The following is a 19035-nucleotide window of genomic DNA, read 5'->3' on the forward strand; positions in this document are numbered from 1 at the left end:
TCGTTAACACGTAGCCCCTCTGATGGGCAGAGGGCAGTTCTTCTCGTTCTCGTTATGCAGCAACGCAATTTACTGCCAACAGCGTTGCTGCTGTTGCTGCTGCTCAGGGCTGCTCGTGTGCCTGTAGGAGAGGTCAGAAAGGTCAAGGGGCATTTTATGAAGTTAATGAATGAACAATTTATGCCATGTGCCTCCCTCGGATAGCCCCTCTTTTAGATGTAGCTCCGACTTCCAAAATGACAAACCATCACGACCCAATTCACAATATGTCTCTCATCTATGAATCGTGAGCAGAGCCAATTTGTGCATAAATGAATGTTCCTGACCATTTTTTACTGCCATCTCCGGATCAATTTATATTATCTCGAATAGGTCAACCAACCAAGCCACTTCAAAGAGATATACATTTGATACAGCACAACTTTGTTTTATGCACGTTATTGAAATCATACACTTTAAATACTTTATAAATGAGACCAAATAAATGCATTTAGGCCGAGTTAACAACTATCTCATTGTTTTTTATTTCCTCTAATGAGTAAAACAATATACACATTTTAACTTTATAAATTGGACAAAGTAGGCCTAAGTAAATGTAGGCGGAGTTAACAGGCTCTAATTTGTTCCCTCTCATCAGTAAATTAATATACACATTTTAAATAAAATACTATTGTAAGAAATTCTTCAATTTCTTTTGGCGACCCTAAATAAAAATCTCCTGCGTCCCACCTGTGGGTCCCGACCCAGCCTTTGGGAAACACTGGCTCGGGGAGCGTCGGCGTGCATCTTGGAGCAGCAGATACATTAGCTGTAACACTTAATGCTTGGAAGTGGTGTGGGTGAATGGATGGAGCCACGGAGGGCTTTGTTCCATAACTAGGCCAACTTCTGCATTGAACTGCCACTGGCTATTGTTCAGCGATGCGGAAAATTGCCCCGCTATTAGCTTTAGCTCCAAGAATGCTAATGGGACAATGTGCTATAGATCGAGCCGAGGAGGGCGGCAAGAAGAGCCAGAGCCTAGATCAAAAGAGCCAGTGACATCAGAGAGAGGGGGGGGGGGGGCGCCGCGCAGCGCTCTGTGGATTGTGCGAGGCCGGGGAGCAGCGGCAGGAAGCTGGTGTTGAGTCATGGCATGCCGGACAGGAAGTGAGCTGGTGCCCTTCATAGAGAAAGCCTCTGAGGCCCGTAGGATATGAGCGGAGAGAGACGTCCTCTCATCACAGAGGATCTTTTGTGCAACATGGGATGGGGGGGCTCACAAGGACATAGCCTCGTGTCTTTGTGGCCAGGAAAGAGGATGATCGAAACAGAATGAAAAAGGCAAAAAGGACCGCATGGGAATGTGGGAGCTTATCTGTTTGGGACTCAAACGCCTTAAGGCTAAAGTTGAATGCTTACGTAGATTGTTAAAGATCTTATGTTGAGTTTGAAAGAGTCTTCCTTGTTCCTGCTGATAAAAGGACAGATGAAGAAGACATGAAGACTATATTAATATCCACCCAGTGTGGCAGAGTCCTGCAAAACAAACAGAAACTAGAGAGCATCTTGTGACGGGATGACACCAGCAGTGACACCCACGACTTGTGGCGAGGGGCGTAAAGTGGACCAGAGGCATAAAGTGTGTGTGTGTGTGCGGGGGGAAAATGTGTGTATGTGTGTGTGTGTGTGTGTGTGTGGGGGGGGGGGGGGGGGGGGGGGTTAACATTTTTGAACTCGGCCTTCAGTTTGATCTCAACTACACACCTGTACAGTTTCGTGCCATCACAATAACGCAGGGAATCTGTCCACAGACAGACATGTAAACACATGGCAAAGTACTCAAAACGGTTTCTGTGCTTGATGACACACACGCACACGCATGCGCGTACACACGCGTACACACAGAAAATGAAAACAATAGCAGCCCCGCTGTGGCGGCCGGTAACAAGAAGGAGAGTAAAGGGGCAGTTCTGCTCACTTAGGATAGATGGTGGTCATCTTGGCCGCTGCGTAGCCCGGCTTGCACGCTCCCTCGGTGAGGTTGCCATACTTGTATGCCAACTCCGGTGGCCTGCAGGTGAAATGTGACAGAAAGAGAAAATGAGAAACAACACGATAAGTGACGAGCAATTATTTATAAGGACGCGCTACTAAACCCCCCCCCCAAAAAAAACTACGCATGTCAAACAATCTGCCAGAGAGATACAGAAAGCGCTCGGCTCAGCACATCCCCCTGTGTGTGTGTGTGTGTGTGTGTGTGTGTGTGTGTGTGGCAGGACAAAGCAAGGGGGGCCTAGTTCAAATAATCACACTGGCAGTTCAACAGCTAGAACCTCCCTATTACTAGCATGATCATTAATAACCCGCTATGTGTGAGGAATCCAATTCAAATAAACAGCAGAGGAGAGAGGAGGCCCAGGCCCCAGCACTATGGGAGGCCCATCGACCAGCCATACAGAGGGGCGGGGCTGGAGGGAGAAAGGGGGCGGGGCTTGACTGGGGGTCTGCCTGTGCAGAATTTGAGGTGCATCTATGCTGATATGCGAATATTGCTAGGAATGCTTAAACCAGGGGTGGGCAAAAAAAAATCCAGAGGGCCATACTGACTTACATCAAGTAAGTGAAGGGCCACACATTGGAGATTATACCTGTCAACACTCTTGATTTTCGCGGGAGTCTCCCTATTTTTAACCCTCTCTCCCGTTGTGATTGGTAATTTCTTGTTAATCTCCTGATATAATAGTGATACAAATCCAATGGCTGCAGCAGATGAGATGTATTAACATAATTCTGCCTTTTATTTCATTTCTGGGGGGTTGTTTTGTTTTTCTTTGAGGACCTTGCGGGCTGGATTGAGATGGTCCAGGGGGGCCAGGTCTGGCCCCGGGGCCGCATTTTGCCCATGTACGGCTTAAACCGTAGATGAGATCAATCCTGTTCACTTGCTACATGTTTTTCACCCATAAACGTGCCCTCAGCTAGTTAGCCACTAAAAGGCAAGCAGTACACTAGTTGGCACTTTTCCCATCTATAATAATCAGAAATAAATGACATGGAATAGTGGCCCATCGGCATCACAAGACTAACGACTGTGCTTGGTGTTGTGATGGATTGCAATGTGGTCTGCATGCTGGTTCTGATGCAATGTGGTCTGCATGCTGGTTCTGATGGTGTAGTAATGACTCAATGTAAAAGCAGTGTAGACATAGTGTAAGAAGCCCGTCTTAGATAACACCCACAGCCCCGTGTGAAAAACCCACCTTCAAGTGTGTGCTGACACTGTGCTTATAGTGAGAGTGCAGAGTGAGGACAGACAGGCAGTGTACGTCTATGAGCTGTATGTTACAGAGAGCCAGGGGGCGGGGCCTAACCATCATGGCAGTTGAGAACAAGAGTGTCAAACCAATTCAGGGAAATATACACACGCATCAACAGACGTGCTGACACCATGACAGCCAACTGTGTAATCACTCTCACTCAGACCCAACATGTTCTCACCCCAACGGGTCAGAACTGCCCTGGAATAAACTAGATGACGATAAAAGCAATAAATGCATTTCAAATTCACACAAAGTTTCAAAATGTTTGACTCACAGCACAAGTCAAATGGGCATAGTTGTTGCCCACGATCGGTTAGAATTCCAAATGAGATATCGGGTGTTTATTTGAAAACTCGCATGAGATTAATGGGCAAAAGGTTTACGTTTTCATATTCCATGTTTCTGCATTTATCAAACAAAATCTGTGTGAAAAACTATTCCGAGGAAAGGGCTGTCAAACATACATCGCTCTAAAAAAAACAATCTAGACCTTCTGGACATAGTTGCCGTACAGTGGCAGTCCATTCCTATATGCTGAACAATCTAATGGAGTAGAAGTCTAACTGAACTGCTTGTCCGGTCAAGAAATACTGGAGAACTGCTAAATGGCTGGTTAAATTAAGGTTTTAACAGAAAGTACAGGTGATCAGAAGTAGAGGGACAGAATGTAGGGAAACAGTGGATGGATAAATCCAGAAGGAGGCGGTAATGCAACATAAAGGATGCCAACTGCCATAAAACACCACAGAAGAAGAAAGTAGAGGTGTACTCACAGTTTTGTGTCCAGCTTCAGCAGAAAGCCCTGTTTATCATACACTGGAGAAGGGAGGCAAAGAGAGAAAGCAAACGACGCGTTAGCACACACACACACAGGTCTACAAACCATCTGGATAGAGAAACTATGGTGTGTTCCATAGTGGCAACATTCAACAGTTTGAGGCATAAACAGTGATCATCCAACCTAAGATCTAACATATCCACCATCAGCTCACTGGCTGTAGTTGTTGTGAGTCTGTCACCATGTAAAGAGCCTGTGCATTTTTCATAGGGAAAAACAGAAATGGCAAAAGGCAAAATAAAGTTAAAAAGCAAATAGTTAAAAATAAAAGGGAGTTGTGGTCAATCAAGCAAAGGTTAGGGAGAAGCCAGCCAAAACAATCTGTTGAGTTTAAAATTAAAAGTTAGACGAGAAGTTGGGGATCACCTATGGACAACGTGGGGTGCTGCCGTCCATAGGTGCCTCATGAAACATTGAGTTAATGCCGTTTAGAAGGAGGAGCACAGAAACCTACCTGCTTGTCCCTTAAAACTGGTTATGTTTAATAATATCATGTTAATTGAGTCTGTAAGATGTCATTATTATTATTATTATGATAGAGGACTAAGATGCAACATCAACATGAAGAACAAATAAGCATTAGTGGAGAAGAGGAGGAGAAAGAGGAGAGGACAGCATCAAAGTAAGTTACTCCTGTGGATGTTGTCTTCAGAGGGATGCTGGAGGAGAAAGAGACAGAACAGGAGGACCATGGGAGTGCATGATGGCTGGTTAGGGAAGAGTCCAAGCACTGCCCTGGAGGATGGGGCAGCCGAGATGAGTGTGTATGAGTGTGTGTGTGTGTGTGTGTGTGTGTGTGTGTGCGTGTGCATGTGTGTGTGTGTGTGTGTGTGTGTGTGTGCGCGTGTGTGTGGAGAAGCGTGTGAGAGCGGAGCAGACGCAGTAGCTGGGGAGAAATAAAGAAGCAGGGCCCTGCCAGTGACACGAAATGTTGGCCTCTGAAAGCATCCGAGCACCTAAACTCCTGCAGACCGCTTCACTGCCAACCACTGTGGCCACGGACTTGCTCGTTACCGGGCCACGACAACAGAGGGCGCTGTTGTATCACACTGAGGCTTCACGAGGAAGAGGATGGGGCCCAGCAGATGCTCAATTCCTCACTGGTGTGCATTTGTTTGTACTGGCGTTCCTGAAACCTGGCTTTCACGACATTTTGCTGATGTTCAAGTGTGTGTTTTAGGTAGCTTCTCACAAACTAAAGGGAATGGAATACGTGTATTTCCAAAAGGACGTTTTCTTAACCCATTAATACCTGATGCAGCATTTGCGTGTATATCCCTCATTTGTGTGTGTATCCCTTTAAGAGGGATATACACAAATGCTGCATCAGGTATCAATGGGTTAAGACGGCCAAGTGTGTGACTGCGAACAGGTGAGCAGTGAGCTACAGAGTCTTGCAGGAGTCTGGCAGGGCGCAATGTTGGGAGGAGACAGACCAAAAGCAATGAGCCACAACTGGGTTTTAAACCTACCTTTCAGTAGCGGCTATCAAATTCAGTGTTTCATCACTGAAACAACTTGAATTTACTTTGAAATATCTAACATTCACTCATTCAGCTCAGTCCAAAACAACCCTGATACGTTTTTGTACTCTGCAATGCGTCTACGTGCGTACTGAAGCGTATAGCACAGGAAGTAGAATGACTCTGTGGTTGACAAGTTCATCTATGATGACATGTTTCTCTATGACAAAAAATAATTATGATGCTAAAAATATATATTTTTATATAAATATAATAAAAATTGCATGTAAATTCTAGAATTTTTTTTAAAGATACTGATAGCCCCCCAAACATGGCCGCTGAAGTATCACAGGGTTTCAGTCAAGTTCTGCCATGTTCTTTCTGAAGGTGAAGGAAGAACAACGATGCGTGGAGTTTGAGCGAGTGGGGTTGCACTTGTACCTGAGCCTACTATTCGTCCCACGGTGAGAGCAATGTCTGTTTCCGACTCTGAAACACAAGAGGGTCAGTTAGCAACCGCTTGAGCTCGGTCTGTTTACGGAAGCACTGGGCTTGAAAACAGTGCCAAACCCCAAACGTCAGACATAGGGGGAGAGTAGGAGAGAAGGAGAGGTTAGTTAGTAGCGTTAGCGCCCCCATAGGTCCAATTAATAACCACGAGCCTGGATCTTCATTCCAAAGACGAAAGCCCAATGAAGCAGAGGCCAATTAACTCCAGAAGGCCCCCTAGTGGTTATTATGGCTTATTACAGCATTCTGCAGTTCACCCATAAGGCATGAATGAGACAAACCAGCGCAAACGCCCTTTATGTAATTAAACAGAAAAAAGGATTATGCAAGAGTGGTAAAAAATGCAAGGCCTCCATTGTCGAATTAGCAGAGATTGATATATCCCAGGAGAGAAACGCCAACAGCCCAGTTTCACCATGTTCACCAATAGTCTGAACCATCACCCGAGATGAACGGGCAGCTTCTCAGTGCTTCTACTACCTGTGGCGCTTTTGCCTTTAGCCCCTTTACTCAGGACTATGGTGGTGGACTCTGCATCTCGCTCTGAAAACAAACAGGTGGGTTAAGAAGACACTTGTGGAAGCAGATCATCATCATCATCATCACTGGAGGAGCTGTGGAAGCACTCAGAGGAGGGAGAGACACACTGGAGTTGCTCCACACACACCACACACCAACAGAAGACAGACAAGGAGACCAGAGCGTAGAAGCAAGGAAGCATCCCAGCTTTAATGCTCCCCCTCACAAAATATCTGCATATGGTTTTTAGGGATGCACCGATATGAACATTTTGGTCGATAGTAACATTGCTGTTGTGGCCAATAGCTGATATTTAAAGATGTCGATATGATCTGTATAAAAACAAGTTTCTAATGGTCATCGAATTTCCGCACTGAAAAACACATGTAAACAGTGAATTTGGAAAAGTAATGTCTTTCTTCATTTCCAAAATATTTGGCAAAGCCCATAAGGATTGACCACATACTGATACCAATATAGTTACTGCATATCGATAAAATGATTGATCATCAGCCGATACCGATTATGATTGGCGATATATCGTGCATCCCTAAAAACTGCAACCAAAAAGAAAAGACAAAAGATTCAAACGGATGTGTTAACTGTAGTCACCCTCCCTAAATGACCGTACCTATCTCTGAAAAGGCATGGCTATATTACCCACAACTATTGGCAAAATGGACATTTACAAACTTTTTGTACATTCCCCTTTCCACTTCCTGTTTCAGATTAAGCTGATTAAATTTGTGTCGCCACGGAAACTGAAACCGAGAACCTTTGCATAACAAGGACATTAGGTTCAAATGAAACCAATGCAAATCTTGGAGGGGGGAAAAAACACACTGTCTGGCACTTCCTTCTCTTCTATGTAAATAATCCAAGGACAGCTATCGTGTCCTTTTATCTAACCGCTGATAAAACACAACAAAGCTACCGTACAAAACCATCTTTGACGCGCTACGAGAGTCAAAACAACCTGCTCCTTATAGATCAAGGGAAAACATGTAATACAGACAAATGCAATGTGTGTACAAACACATTGCCCATTAGTGATCGCAAACTCTTCTCCGGTTCGGTTCCAGCTGTAGGGCAGGCAGGCGTATCACTTGTGGGCACTATCGCTCTCAGACGTGTCATGGAAGCCTATAGCTGGGTGTCAAGTGTATTTAGAGCACGCGCCTCGCGCAGCTACTGATGAAGACAATATGACCAACAACACCTTCCAACTTTAATTTGCCTTTTCATCTGCTGTACTGACATGGAACCCATACAGAAATGTCACATAATGGACATACTGTATATCAAAGAACAGTTGCCTCAGGATTGCACTAACGCTACCAAGTGGCAGGCAGAAAATTAGCACCAGCCATGAACCAAACGCTGGTCAAATATGCAAACGCTTGGTAGAGTAGCTTCACTCACCAGCTAAAACAAAACAAAAAAGCAATCTATTGAGTTGCTGGTAGCGTTTGAACATTCCGCAGCCATTTGGCCAGGTGACAAAAAGGTAATTTTGCACCCTGGATCAGCAGCTTGGCTGCTGGCGTTCATTTCTCACCCTGCAGGTGTGCATTTCAAGCCCTACAGGTGTGTTCGTGATGATTTTACACCCTGATGCGAGGTTCCTATTTCCAGCAGCATAGTCGGGGACAAAGCCTGTCAGATCCACTCGATAAGCTCCTGGGCTTCTTGGCTCTTCCTGCACACTGCAACATTGTTTTTGACCATTTCTTATTATCATATCAGTCTTGTAATAAAAAATTATATGCAATTCACTCAAAGAGCTTTCTGTGCTTGAAGTCAAATTCACACTATTAATGTCATTTTCTATGATGTGTGGCTTGGCTAGTGTTAGACTCATTTAATTTTTTTTTATAATTCACAAGGCACAGGCTCTACTTTTGGTTTCAGAGACAAATTATACAAAAATAGAAAATATAGTTAAGAATCTTGTTTAGGGATGCAGGAAACAACCGACAGTCAAGAGTGTGGCGTGTGTGTGTGTGTGTGTGTGTGTGTGTGTGTGTGTGTGTGTGTGTTGTGTGTGTGTGTCAGTCACTGTACTTCTTCACACATTAACCACCGGGGGGGCTGCTAGCACTCCGCTTTTGAGACTTCACTAAATCAGCCGAGGACAGGTGGGCTGTATTGTTGTCAAAGGCACAGGTGAAGCGGACAGGTGTCCCCTCGTCACACCGGCCTTACAGCTGTCAAACATGCTCTCCAGTTGCCATAGGAATGACAACAGTCAGCAACGTGAGCACGTCCTGAAGCCGACACTCCAAGGTAGCATGGCAGGGTCAAAAGGTAGCCAAAAATAAATATGCAAGCTAATGGAAAATGCTGAGTCTGGCCTTTGGTTGGACCGACAAAAATCCACTTTAGGGGGTTGTATTGATCCAGCACTGCTCTGATCAATGACTAAACAGGTCCGGATAAATCAAGGCCAGGGACTGTTGAAGCTGCTTATAAAACAGGCTCAGAAAAAGAAGCAATGTTTATTTATAACCACACTCTAGCCCTATCGAGCTATTCTTCTCTGTGGGCAAAAAAGGTGCAAAAAGAAATCACAGAGACGTTCTTAATGCTGTGAGTTATGAGCAGGGGCATAAGCCTCCGCATGGCCTCTTTGTCCCTGCAGGGGGCATAAGCCTCCGCATGGCCTCTCTGTCCCTGCAGGGGGGCCGGAGTCTTTAGCACAATACGTGATCCTCTCAGTGACACGGCGTAGCTTAGCCCACCAGGGTTCAGGGGCGTGGCTTAGCCCACCAGGGTTCAGGGGCAGGAACAAGCCCCCAGGAATAGCGCTGGGCTGTGAAGCCATTTGAACATGGTGGCGAAGCTCTGTATTGCAAGTCACGTGACGCCATGCAGCCCAGAAAGCAAAATTCCCATCCACTTGCATGGGGACCCCGGCAGCTGTTAAACCCAGGGGAATTTTTTCCGGGTGTCACTCAAAGTATAAAACGACTCTTTTAATTATCAACTAATTTTTTATGGGGCAGTTTTTTCTTCAGAAGCCACTAAGAGCCATATATACGGGGGTATTTTCTTCTTGTAATACAATCCATGGGTGGGAGACGTCATGGAACACGTCATGGCACACATGCGCACTTCGCCTTTAGCCGCATAGTCAGGAAGTAAAACCAGGAAGAAAAAGCCCCCATGATGGCTTAATGCGCCAATGAGCAACCTCCGTCCGAATGCATGGGTGGGCGTGGCACGTCCCCTATCCAGTTATTTTAATACATCCATGGGCAGGAAGTGTTCACCTGTCCACTTCCTCCCACAGCCCTCTAAATCTGCACATCTGGCAGCCCCGCGCTGCAGAAACACATCTGGCAGCCCCGCGCTGCAGAAACACATCTGGCAGCCCCGCGCTGCAGAAACACACCTGGCAGCCCCGCGCTGCAATAACACATCTGGCAGCCCCGCGCTGCAATAACACATCTGGCAGCCCCGCGCTGCAATAACACATCTGGCAGCCCCGCGCTGCAGAAACACATCTGGCAGCCCCGCGCTGCAGAAACACATCTGGCAGCCCCGCGCTGCAGAAACACACCTGGCAGCCCTGCGCTGCAATAACACATCTGGCAGCCCCGCGCTGCAGAAACACACCTGGCAGCCCCGCGCTGCAATAACACATCTGGCAGCCCCGCGCTGCAGAAACACACCTGGCAGCCCCGCGCTGCAATAACACATCTGGCAGCCCCGCGCTGCAGAAACACATCTGGCAGCCCCGCGCTGCAGAAACACACCTGGCAGCCCTGCGCTGCAATAACACATCTGGCAGCCCCGCGCTGCAATAACACATCTGGCAGCCCCGCGCTGCAGAAACACACCTGGCAGCCCCGCGCTGCAGAAACACATCTGGCAGCCCCGCGCTGCAGAAACACATCTGGCAGCCCCGCGCTGCAGAAACACACCTGGCAGCCCCGCGCTGCAGAAACACATCTGGCAGCCCCGCGCTGCAGAAACACATCTGGCAGCCCCGCGCTGCAGAAACACACCTGGCAGCCCCGCGCTGCAATAACACATCTGGCAGCCCCGCGCTGCAGAAACACATCTGGCAGCCCCGCGCTGCAGAAACACACCTGGCAGCCCCGCGCTGCAGAAACACACCTGGCAGCCCCGCGCTGCAGAAACACACCTGGCAGCCCCGCGCTGCAGAAACACACCTGGCAGCCCCGCGCTGCAATAACACATCTGGCAGCCCCGCGCTGCAGAAACACATCTGGCAGCCCCGCGCTGCAGAAACACACCTGGCAGCCCCGCGCTGCAGAAACACACCTGGCAGCCCCGCGCTGCAGAAACACACCTGGCAGCCCCGCGCTGCAGAAACACATCTGGCAGCCCCGCGCTGCAGAAACACACCTGGCAGCCCCGCGCTGCAATAACACATCTGGCAGCCCCGCGCTGCAGAAACACATCTGGCAGCCCCGCGCTGCAGAAACACACCTGGCAGCCCCGCGCTGCAGAAACACACCTGGCAGCCCCGCGCTGCAGAAACACACCTGGCAGCCCCGCGCTGCAGAAACACATCTGGCAGCCCCGCGCTGCAGAAACACACCTGGCAGCCCCGCGCTGCAGAAACACATCTGGCAGCCCCGCGCTGCAGAAACACATCTGGCAGCCCCGCGCTGCAGAAACACATCTGGCAGCCCCGCGCTGCAGAAACACACCTGGCAGCCCCGCGCTGCAGAAACACACCTGGCAGCCCCGCGCTGCAGAAACACGATTACGATTCATCTGTCAACGATTCAATTCGATTCCACAATGCATCACGATACAGCTCAAAGTATTGCAGCTCCAAGTATCAAATCCTCAATTTTCTGTATTATTACTGCACATGGCTACTTTTTCATCAATGAATTAATACAAGCAGTCAGATAAATATCAAGTCCCTTTTTTTACTTAGAAAGTGCTTTAAAATCTGAATCTCAACAGAAATTGAAACATAAACGATTCAACGATTCATCTGTCAACGATTCGATTCGATTCGCACGTCCGTATCGCGATGCATCAATTATACGATTAATTTTGACACCCCTACTTACTGATGGTGTTAAGAAATCTGCAGGGAAAATTGCGAGACTGCGTCAAAGTCTCCACTCTTTTGGTCCTATGTGAATCATTCAAAAAGCGTATCAATAATAAGATGCAGAGCGGGGGTAATGATTCCATCTCTTATCAGTCACATATGGTGAAAAAACACACTTGAAAGTGTTTCCGTTTGGGGCGCTTGACGTTTAGGAATGATCAATGTTGAATCTAGATAAAATGGGAGGGGCCCCTGCAGAGAAACGGAGCCCTGTTACACGAGGGATGCTGATGACAGCTTGAGGAAGTGTTGTGTTCTTTTGGATCACAGCCAAAACATCAATGGTCTTTGATGGCTTACTGGCAGCGTTGCCACAACACCACACGTTTACTCAAGGATATAAACAACTCAATAATTCAGTGTTTTTGGTGGGAAGGAAGGATAATTTTCACCCCTTCGACAGTAGAAAGAGAGCATAGGTCAAAGGTCAGGTTGAGTAACAACTCCCTTTATAAGTGCACCACCACCACTACTTGCATCATGCATTTCATCACATTTAAGCCCAATTTATGCTTTGTCTGCCGACACTTTTGAAATGGTCGCCGACAGAAATGAGGACTTGAGTCGATACTTTCAAGTGTCGGCGAGCAGCGTCTGCTACCTGGTGAAATGTCTAGTGTCGCCGACTACGTCACGATGTGTCGCGCAAGTCTGATTGGCTATATAGACGGCACGCACTTTTGGTTTTCACTCGATTGAAATGAATGAACGTGTCCCCGCTATTTTTATCAGCCTGTCCTTGATGTATGACTTCGTGAAAATCACAAAGAACGAGAGAGGTGGTGAGTGGTGTGTCGTTTATATGCGGCTGCAGCCAAGTACGTTACATCTTGCCTCCGAGGTGGTTTCACTGTACGTTCCTCTTCTCTTGGCTGTCTGCTTATAGCGTTTCGAGTGTCACGTGACCGTTGAACCGAGGCGAACATTCACTGAAGTATAAATGCAACACCATGAGCGACACTTTATTTTTCGTCTGCGACCATGTGATGAGCGACACTTTCTAATAAGTATAAATTAAGCTTTAGCCTTCTTCAAATTCCTCTTTTTTCGCTAAGAATTTCACCAATTACTGCTCTTACAACAGCAATCATGATTAGGCTATATTAACTCTTCCTTAAATAATTTCTCCAACAAATTCTATAGAAAGATTTAGACCAGATCCAGAGTGTTTACGAGCGAGAGTAACACCTAAGGACACAATACAGTGGAGATGAAAAACCTTCTCCAAGCTATAGGCTTTACACAGGAGAGAGTGTGTGTGTGTGTGTGTGTGTGTGTGTGTGTGTGTGTGTGTGTGTGTGTGTGTGTGTGTGTGTGTGTGTGTGTTCCCTACAGCTCGGCTCCACACATCCGTTTGGTTCTTCCCAATGAAATTCTACTCTTAAGACTGACTAGTAGCCAAAGAGTTTCACATCTTTTTCAGCTGAAATCTTCTGGCCCCCTCTGCTGGTTTTTGCCAGCCGTTTCAGGTAAGCGACTTATTTTCCTCCTCCAGTAACTTACAAGTTAGTTCTGACCAGTGATTCCCTCTTCCCTCGTCAAGCATCCGATGACTTTCATGTGACCAAATGTGGCAACGCCATCGACAAACAACTCGACTGCATTGAAGACTCAAGTTTTCCAACATTACGTGTCCCATGGAATCATGCTGCTGATTCATAACCAACATCCAAATATGGCAGAGGTGATTGTAATGGCCAATGTGTCCACCGGGTGCGTTATGGCTCCGTGCAGCTGCCTGAACGGACCCACACCCATGTCATCGGTCAGACGCACGCGGGTTCCGACAAAAATAGAACAGGTGCGTATTCTCTCCGTACCGCATGTATCGCCCATTTATTTAACATGGGCCAGAGTCTGTTCCGGCAGCGTTACCGGATCCGCACGGAGCCGTACCGCATCTGGTGTACATTTAGGTTTTTTAAGTGGCCACAGTTTACAACCTGCAACATCCTGTAATGACGATTGCTCTCGTTAACAGCAGCAGGAAGTCGACAAAGAGACCCCTCGCTCTGTTGGCAACAAACAGTACTGCAGCTCTGTATTAGTTCAGTTCTCTATTTGGCTACCAACAGATTGGGTGGTGTAATGGTATATGAGAAGACAAAAAACCTGATAGTTCTCTCATCTCAAAATGCTATTTCCTCCCATCTATAAAAAGAAGAAAAAGACCTTGACACAGTAATACAGACTGAGACAGAGCATAGTAAGCAGGCAGCTGTCAATATCCATCTGTGAATCACCCAGCAGAGGCTGATCCACACATTAAAAGGGGCATGGAGAGTGCAGCTAGCGCCTGATGCACAGGAAAATCTAATACAGATCTGCCACAACATCCGGCACTCTGCTGAAGTGAATGGCAGGCTAGCGTAATAACGGAGACAGACAGACAGGCGTGAGGCGCACACGGAGAGCCTGGCTGACACTTATCTAATGGACAAGCAGAGAAACCTGAGGTTAACACAATCAATCAATCAATCAATCAGGCAGGCAATATAACACAGGGTTAAACTGGCTGACTCAACAACAGAGAAGCAGCAGCAAAAGTCAGACAACTTACTGAATAAGAACTCGCTCAAAAATGCGTCGCTCTCGGTGGGATGCACTACAAAATCTAAGATTAGAACAACAGATATGGAAGATGGATGGATGATCAGCTGATGATGAGTAAATATTGGAAATGTTACAGTACAGGGGAGGCTGGCTCGTGTCACTCACGTGGCTTCTGGCCCCACACGTGCAGGTGGAGCTTCCCGGAGGAGTAGTAGATAAAGCCCAGGACCAGCATGGGGCACAGGACGAACAGCAGCTTGTGTGTGGGCTTCATGGTCTTCAGGTCATTCACATGGCACCATCCGGCTCATCACCTGAAGGGAGGAAGAGGAAGAGAAAGAGGGAGAGAGAGAGAGAGAGAGGGAGATTTGAAATGGATACAATACTCATTTCCAACAGTATGGATACCACCAGTGCTTTCTCTTAATGAAAAATCAAACATGCTACTGATTTTTCCCTCCCTATCATTGGTGGGTGTCTGTTGCTTCATCAAGCTCAAAGTGTTCTGATAGGCTGATGACTAGAGTAGGGGTAATCTGCTGTGTTCCGACGATGTGCTGTGTAAGTGCAAAGATTTTAATGAGTGTTATCGTGCCTAGATTATGGAGAAGCGTGCATCTGTCTGTCTATCCATCTTTAGTTTTATGCCTCTAGTCGATGATGTGTTGTCACTACAACAGCACTATCCCATAAATGTGAAAATGTGGAAGTAGTTTGCTTTGATGTGCGCGAATGATTAGATGATGCACGCTGGAAGTGAACGTTAAGCAACGTGTGTACACCTCGCCCATGAGAGAAGGACCGGCATATGACTGGACCCGTTTCACACTTGTGTCCCTTATCGCGGCATACCGCTCTTCTGACTGGCTCGAAACTGGTGAAATGTCCGCGATGACGGGGGAACGCTTATACCGGAAGACAACTTTCACACATGAAGGCATTAGACCGCTTTCTGGTCATTTAGCGGTAAAAAGCGCATGTGTGAAAACGGCTATACAGTCTGTGGGGGTGGTGAAATCAAGAGTGGTGTATGTGACGGAGTTGGCAGCTCAGTGTGCTGAGATGCCACCAAAACGTTCAAAAGCATGTGATGTTTGGTCTCTATTGGTATCACATCACTTTAATATTGGTAGTGGTGCAACATATTTAAACAACTAGTAATACGCGTACTCGTTTCCTAGGGTGGAGAGACTCTGGACTCCAGAGTAGGAATCGAGTCTCCAGAGTCTGGAGATGATGCGCCATGGCTGCAGTTATGGAAATCGCCCACTCCACGCCGCAGCCTCCCAAAATCGTGACTGACAGAACAGAGACACCACCCACCCACCTGGGCGCCATCGTGCAACTGTGCACCATCGGCTCATACTACATCACTCGAGTGACACTGATGACATCACAATTGCTCAAGTGACATCACTGATGACATCACAATCGAGACAGACACCGCCGCCACAGACAACGCGGCCCGCCCACTTAGCCAATTTTAACTAAGAGAAGATTACCCAGCCGTAATCTGCCACAGATCCCCAGGGTGAAACCCATCTGTCAACAACAATAAAAACACACCCAGATAAGACAATTAGGGCACATAGGACAAGAGCAAAGAGGAGCTCAGACAAGGACGGAGAAGGACAGGAGACAAAATAAGTTTAAGATAAAATGGAGGGACACGTTGGAGTAAGAGGGGTAGACAACTAGAGGGAAGAGATTATTTTTGCTCTGACTTGTTCAAGGTTGAATCTCAAATACCTCACCTACTCTTTCTTCACCTACTCTTCTCCCTGAGGCATATATGCATGCAAGCATTCAAGCAGAGTTGGCAATCAATAAAAGAATTTCATTTCAACATGAATCTACATTTTCTATTTACTTTTGCGGGTGAAGACAACGCACTGGTGCTGCTTATCTCTGTACAAACCGCTCTCTCCCAGAACACACTGCAGTAATGTATGTGCTCTGTCTCAAGGGTCTCAAGTTATCAGGAAACCACACCCCAAAGTGCAGAAGCGTCGAACGACTCGACATCATGAAGACGCAGGGCAGTGATCCATAACCATAGTCATCGTACATTCATTCAGTTCATTTGATTTCTCAGCTTGCCTCAAGTTCAATTAACGCACACAAACCTAGACGGATTTTAAACGAGAGAGAAAACGACCAGTCCACTCGTCATCCAACCAGTGAACTCAGTGTGTGTGTCGCTTGGTAATGGACAAGCCAAGCCATTACTCATATCTGTGTGTGTGTGTGTGTGTGTGTGTGTGTGTGTGTGTGTGTGTGTGTGTGTGTGTGTGTGTGTGTGTGTGTGGTCTGGACTCTGTTTTGAATGAACGTTAAAGGTGCTAATTATATCCATGTCTACTAATATGTGAACTGCAACCCAGCAGCACCATGCAAGCAATGCTTAACCCCCCTGACAATTCATATTCACATAATGTATACATTTCATTACACAGAGGACGTGTTGAAACACAGCATGCCGTAGAGAATTTCTGGAGCGTAATATGTCAAAAAACTGGTCCTGGTGTCAAATTCCACTTGGAGGGGCATCTTTTTATCATCCTGAGAACAGCTGGAGGCGAGTGCAAATGAGGGTCTATAAAAGCGTTTGCACAGGAAGGTGTCTGTCTGAGCAGCACCGACTAAGCCAAGAGCACAGCCATTAACATCTCTATCAAGCCGAACATTTCTAAAGATAAGAGCAGTTTGTGGTCCAAAAAGGGCAACAGATGCTGAGTATGCTTAGGGCTAAAAGCATACTGTAATCCGCTGTGCGACAGAGCAGAACAGCCAGATTAGCTACTACATCTGGGCCATGGTTGGAAGCGAACAACCCAATTAAAAATGCCACCAACAGCATATCCAACTGTACTCAGCCATAATGTAGGCACACAATGTCCAAGTTAAAGTCAGTCCATTCATTTTACATCTGAAGATGCTCACACAGAGCAGGACAGGTCACAAATTACAGGACAAGAAAGATGACAAGAAAACATGACTAGGTCTGAAAGGTAACCGAGGTCATTTAGCACCAGGTAGCGTTAGAGGCTAAACCATTCGAGAACTAAACACAAACTCACAGGATGAACACAAGAAACAAAAGTAACAAGTTGCTGTAGCAGCAGGATCATCTGATGTTCTCTCTCATTTCTTCTAGTTGCATCGTTGCATAAGAATTGTATTCCAGTCCTCGTCGTAGGTGGTTGTAGCTTTGCTCTTACGTAGCTATGCTAACGTTACTCATTTACAATGAAGTTGGCTGGCTAACTCAGCAGATAACGAACATAACGGAACTTTGCTATCCCGTAATTCAATGGTCTCTCGCTCTACAGCCGCGACCGCGATCACGCCTGTGTTTTTTCTTCTTATAGCTCTACTTAAAGGGTATATACTCAAGTAGTAAAATCACTGTATGCTCCTATATATAACTATGTCCAAGTATTTGAGAAACGTTATAGAAGAAGAAGACAGCGAATGTCAAGCAGCTAGCTTATAGTTAGCTCAGGGTAGTTGCTAGGCTAACACGCTACGTTGGCAGAGCAAATTTGCCTTGATGTCTCCCGACAGGCCTCAGCAGCAGGGACACAGCAGTCTGTGGTGAATGCAATGCAAATGCAGGCAGGGTAGCTCCTGTAGCAAAGCAAACGGTGGTCGGAACAGTTTACACACACGTAGGGTAAATAACTGCAACGTAGGCTTATATACACTATATAATGCCATGTATATCCAAGTCTGACAAGGGAACAATATAGGCAGCATAGCATAGTATTGTTGTAGGCTAACAAGCTTGGTGGACCAGTGAGTTGCCCAAAAAAAAAAAAACACCACCACCATCGTTGTCGAGTAAAAATGCGACATAGCAAATGTCTTAATTAAATTTCCTATTGATTGAAATAACATGTAGACGTTACCTTTCCCTTTTCCCTTGAATCCCCGGTTCAGAAAGAAAAAAAAATCCAGTCTTAGTTGAACGTTAAACAACGAAAAGGTCGATAACACGATAGTGCTCTCTCTCCTCTCCAAGCCATCATGATGAAATCCGTGGTGGAAGTACCCCTGGCCGTGTGAGTGAGAACAAGACGTGCAGCCTGGCTGCCTGGCTGGCTGGCTGGCTGGCTGCTTCCCCCACTCCCTCACCAGCTCAACCTCGCCTCCAGACGACTGGAAGGAAAAAGCAAAGCAGCCCCCTTCATCATCATCATCATCATCATCATCATCATCACCCCCACCATCATCCACTGACAGCGCTGCGCTAACTCACGGGGCTGCCTGCAGCAACATTTGTCACTGACTGTGGTCACATGGGCTATTTTCTGTTGAATTATAATGCCGCCTCTTTTTAACGGGGAGTTGAGATGAATGCACCTTTTCAGCTCGTTCTTCACGTGGTGCTCCTCTCTCCTCGTCAGCTGTTACATCGCATTGTGTGACTGCCTGCCTGCCGGGTCTGCCTTTGCGCTGCTGCTAGCTGCTGTCTGCTTTTATGTGGCCATCATCAAAATCCCCCTATTGTAGCTATTCTTGGCTCAACAGCAATTATAATAGAGATGTAATAATGTACAATGCTTGCTGAATGGCCAAGCGCCACACCACACTAAATGTGTGTATTATGCGGACTTGCGGAGTGGGCACAATTTTGTGGCTGACTGTATAGGGGTGAAAGAGTTTGTTTTCATCACGCACTTATGAATGAACTGGCCCAAATCCGTTCTTCTTTTTATAAAAAAAAAAATCAAGAAGTAAGCACCT

At 46.7% G+C, this 19035-nt stretch overlaps 1 protein-coding gene across 3 annotated transcripts in view; it reads right to left on the bottom strand.

The window, feature by feature from the left end:
• Positions 1-18465, bottom strand: part of LOC310796931 (CMP-N-acetylneuraminate-beta-1,4-galactoside alpha-2,3-sialyltransferase-like) — a 56995-nt gene extending 38530 nt beyond the window's left edge. The window contains exons 1-7 of one of the 3 annotated variants that reach the window (XM_083659180.1): positions 18198-18465; positions 14452-14600; positions 14294-14347; positions 6594-6656; positions 6045-6092; positions 4076-4118; positions 1961-2053 (exon numbers count right to left, since the gene is read on the bottom strand). In XM_083659180.1, coding sequence (XP_083515306.1) covers positions 1961-2053; positions 4076-4118; positions 6045-6092; positions 6594-6656; positions 14294-14347; positions 14452-14560 — 410 coding nt within the window. In that variant the 5' untranslated portion in view covers positions 14561-14600; positions 18198-18465. The remainder of the gene's footprint in view (positions 1-1960; positions 2054-4075; positions 4119-6044; positions 6093-6593; positions 6657-14293; positions 14348-14451; positions 14601-18197) is intronic. The other 2 variants (XM_083659181.1, XM_083659182.1) reach the window with 2 other exon arrangements.
• Positions 18466-19035: the final 570 nt, after the last annotated feature.

Source organism: Poromitra crassiceps (genome assembly GCF_964638095.1).
Source record: "Poromitra crassiceps genome assembly, chromosome: 23".
NCBI lineage: Eukaryota > Metazoa > Chordata > Actinopteri > Beryciformes > Melamphaidae > Poromitra > Poromitra crassiceps.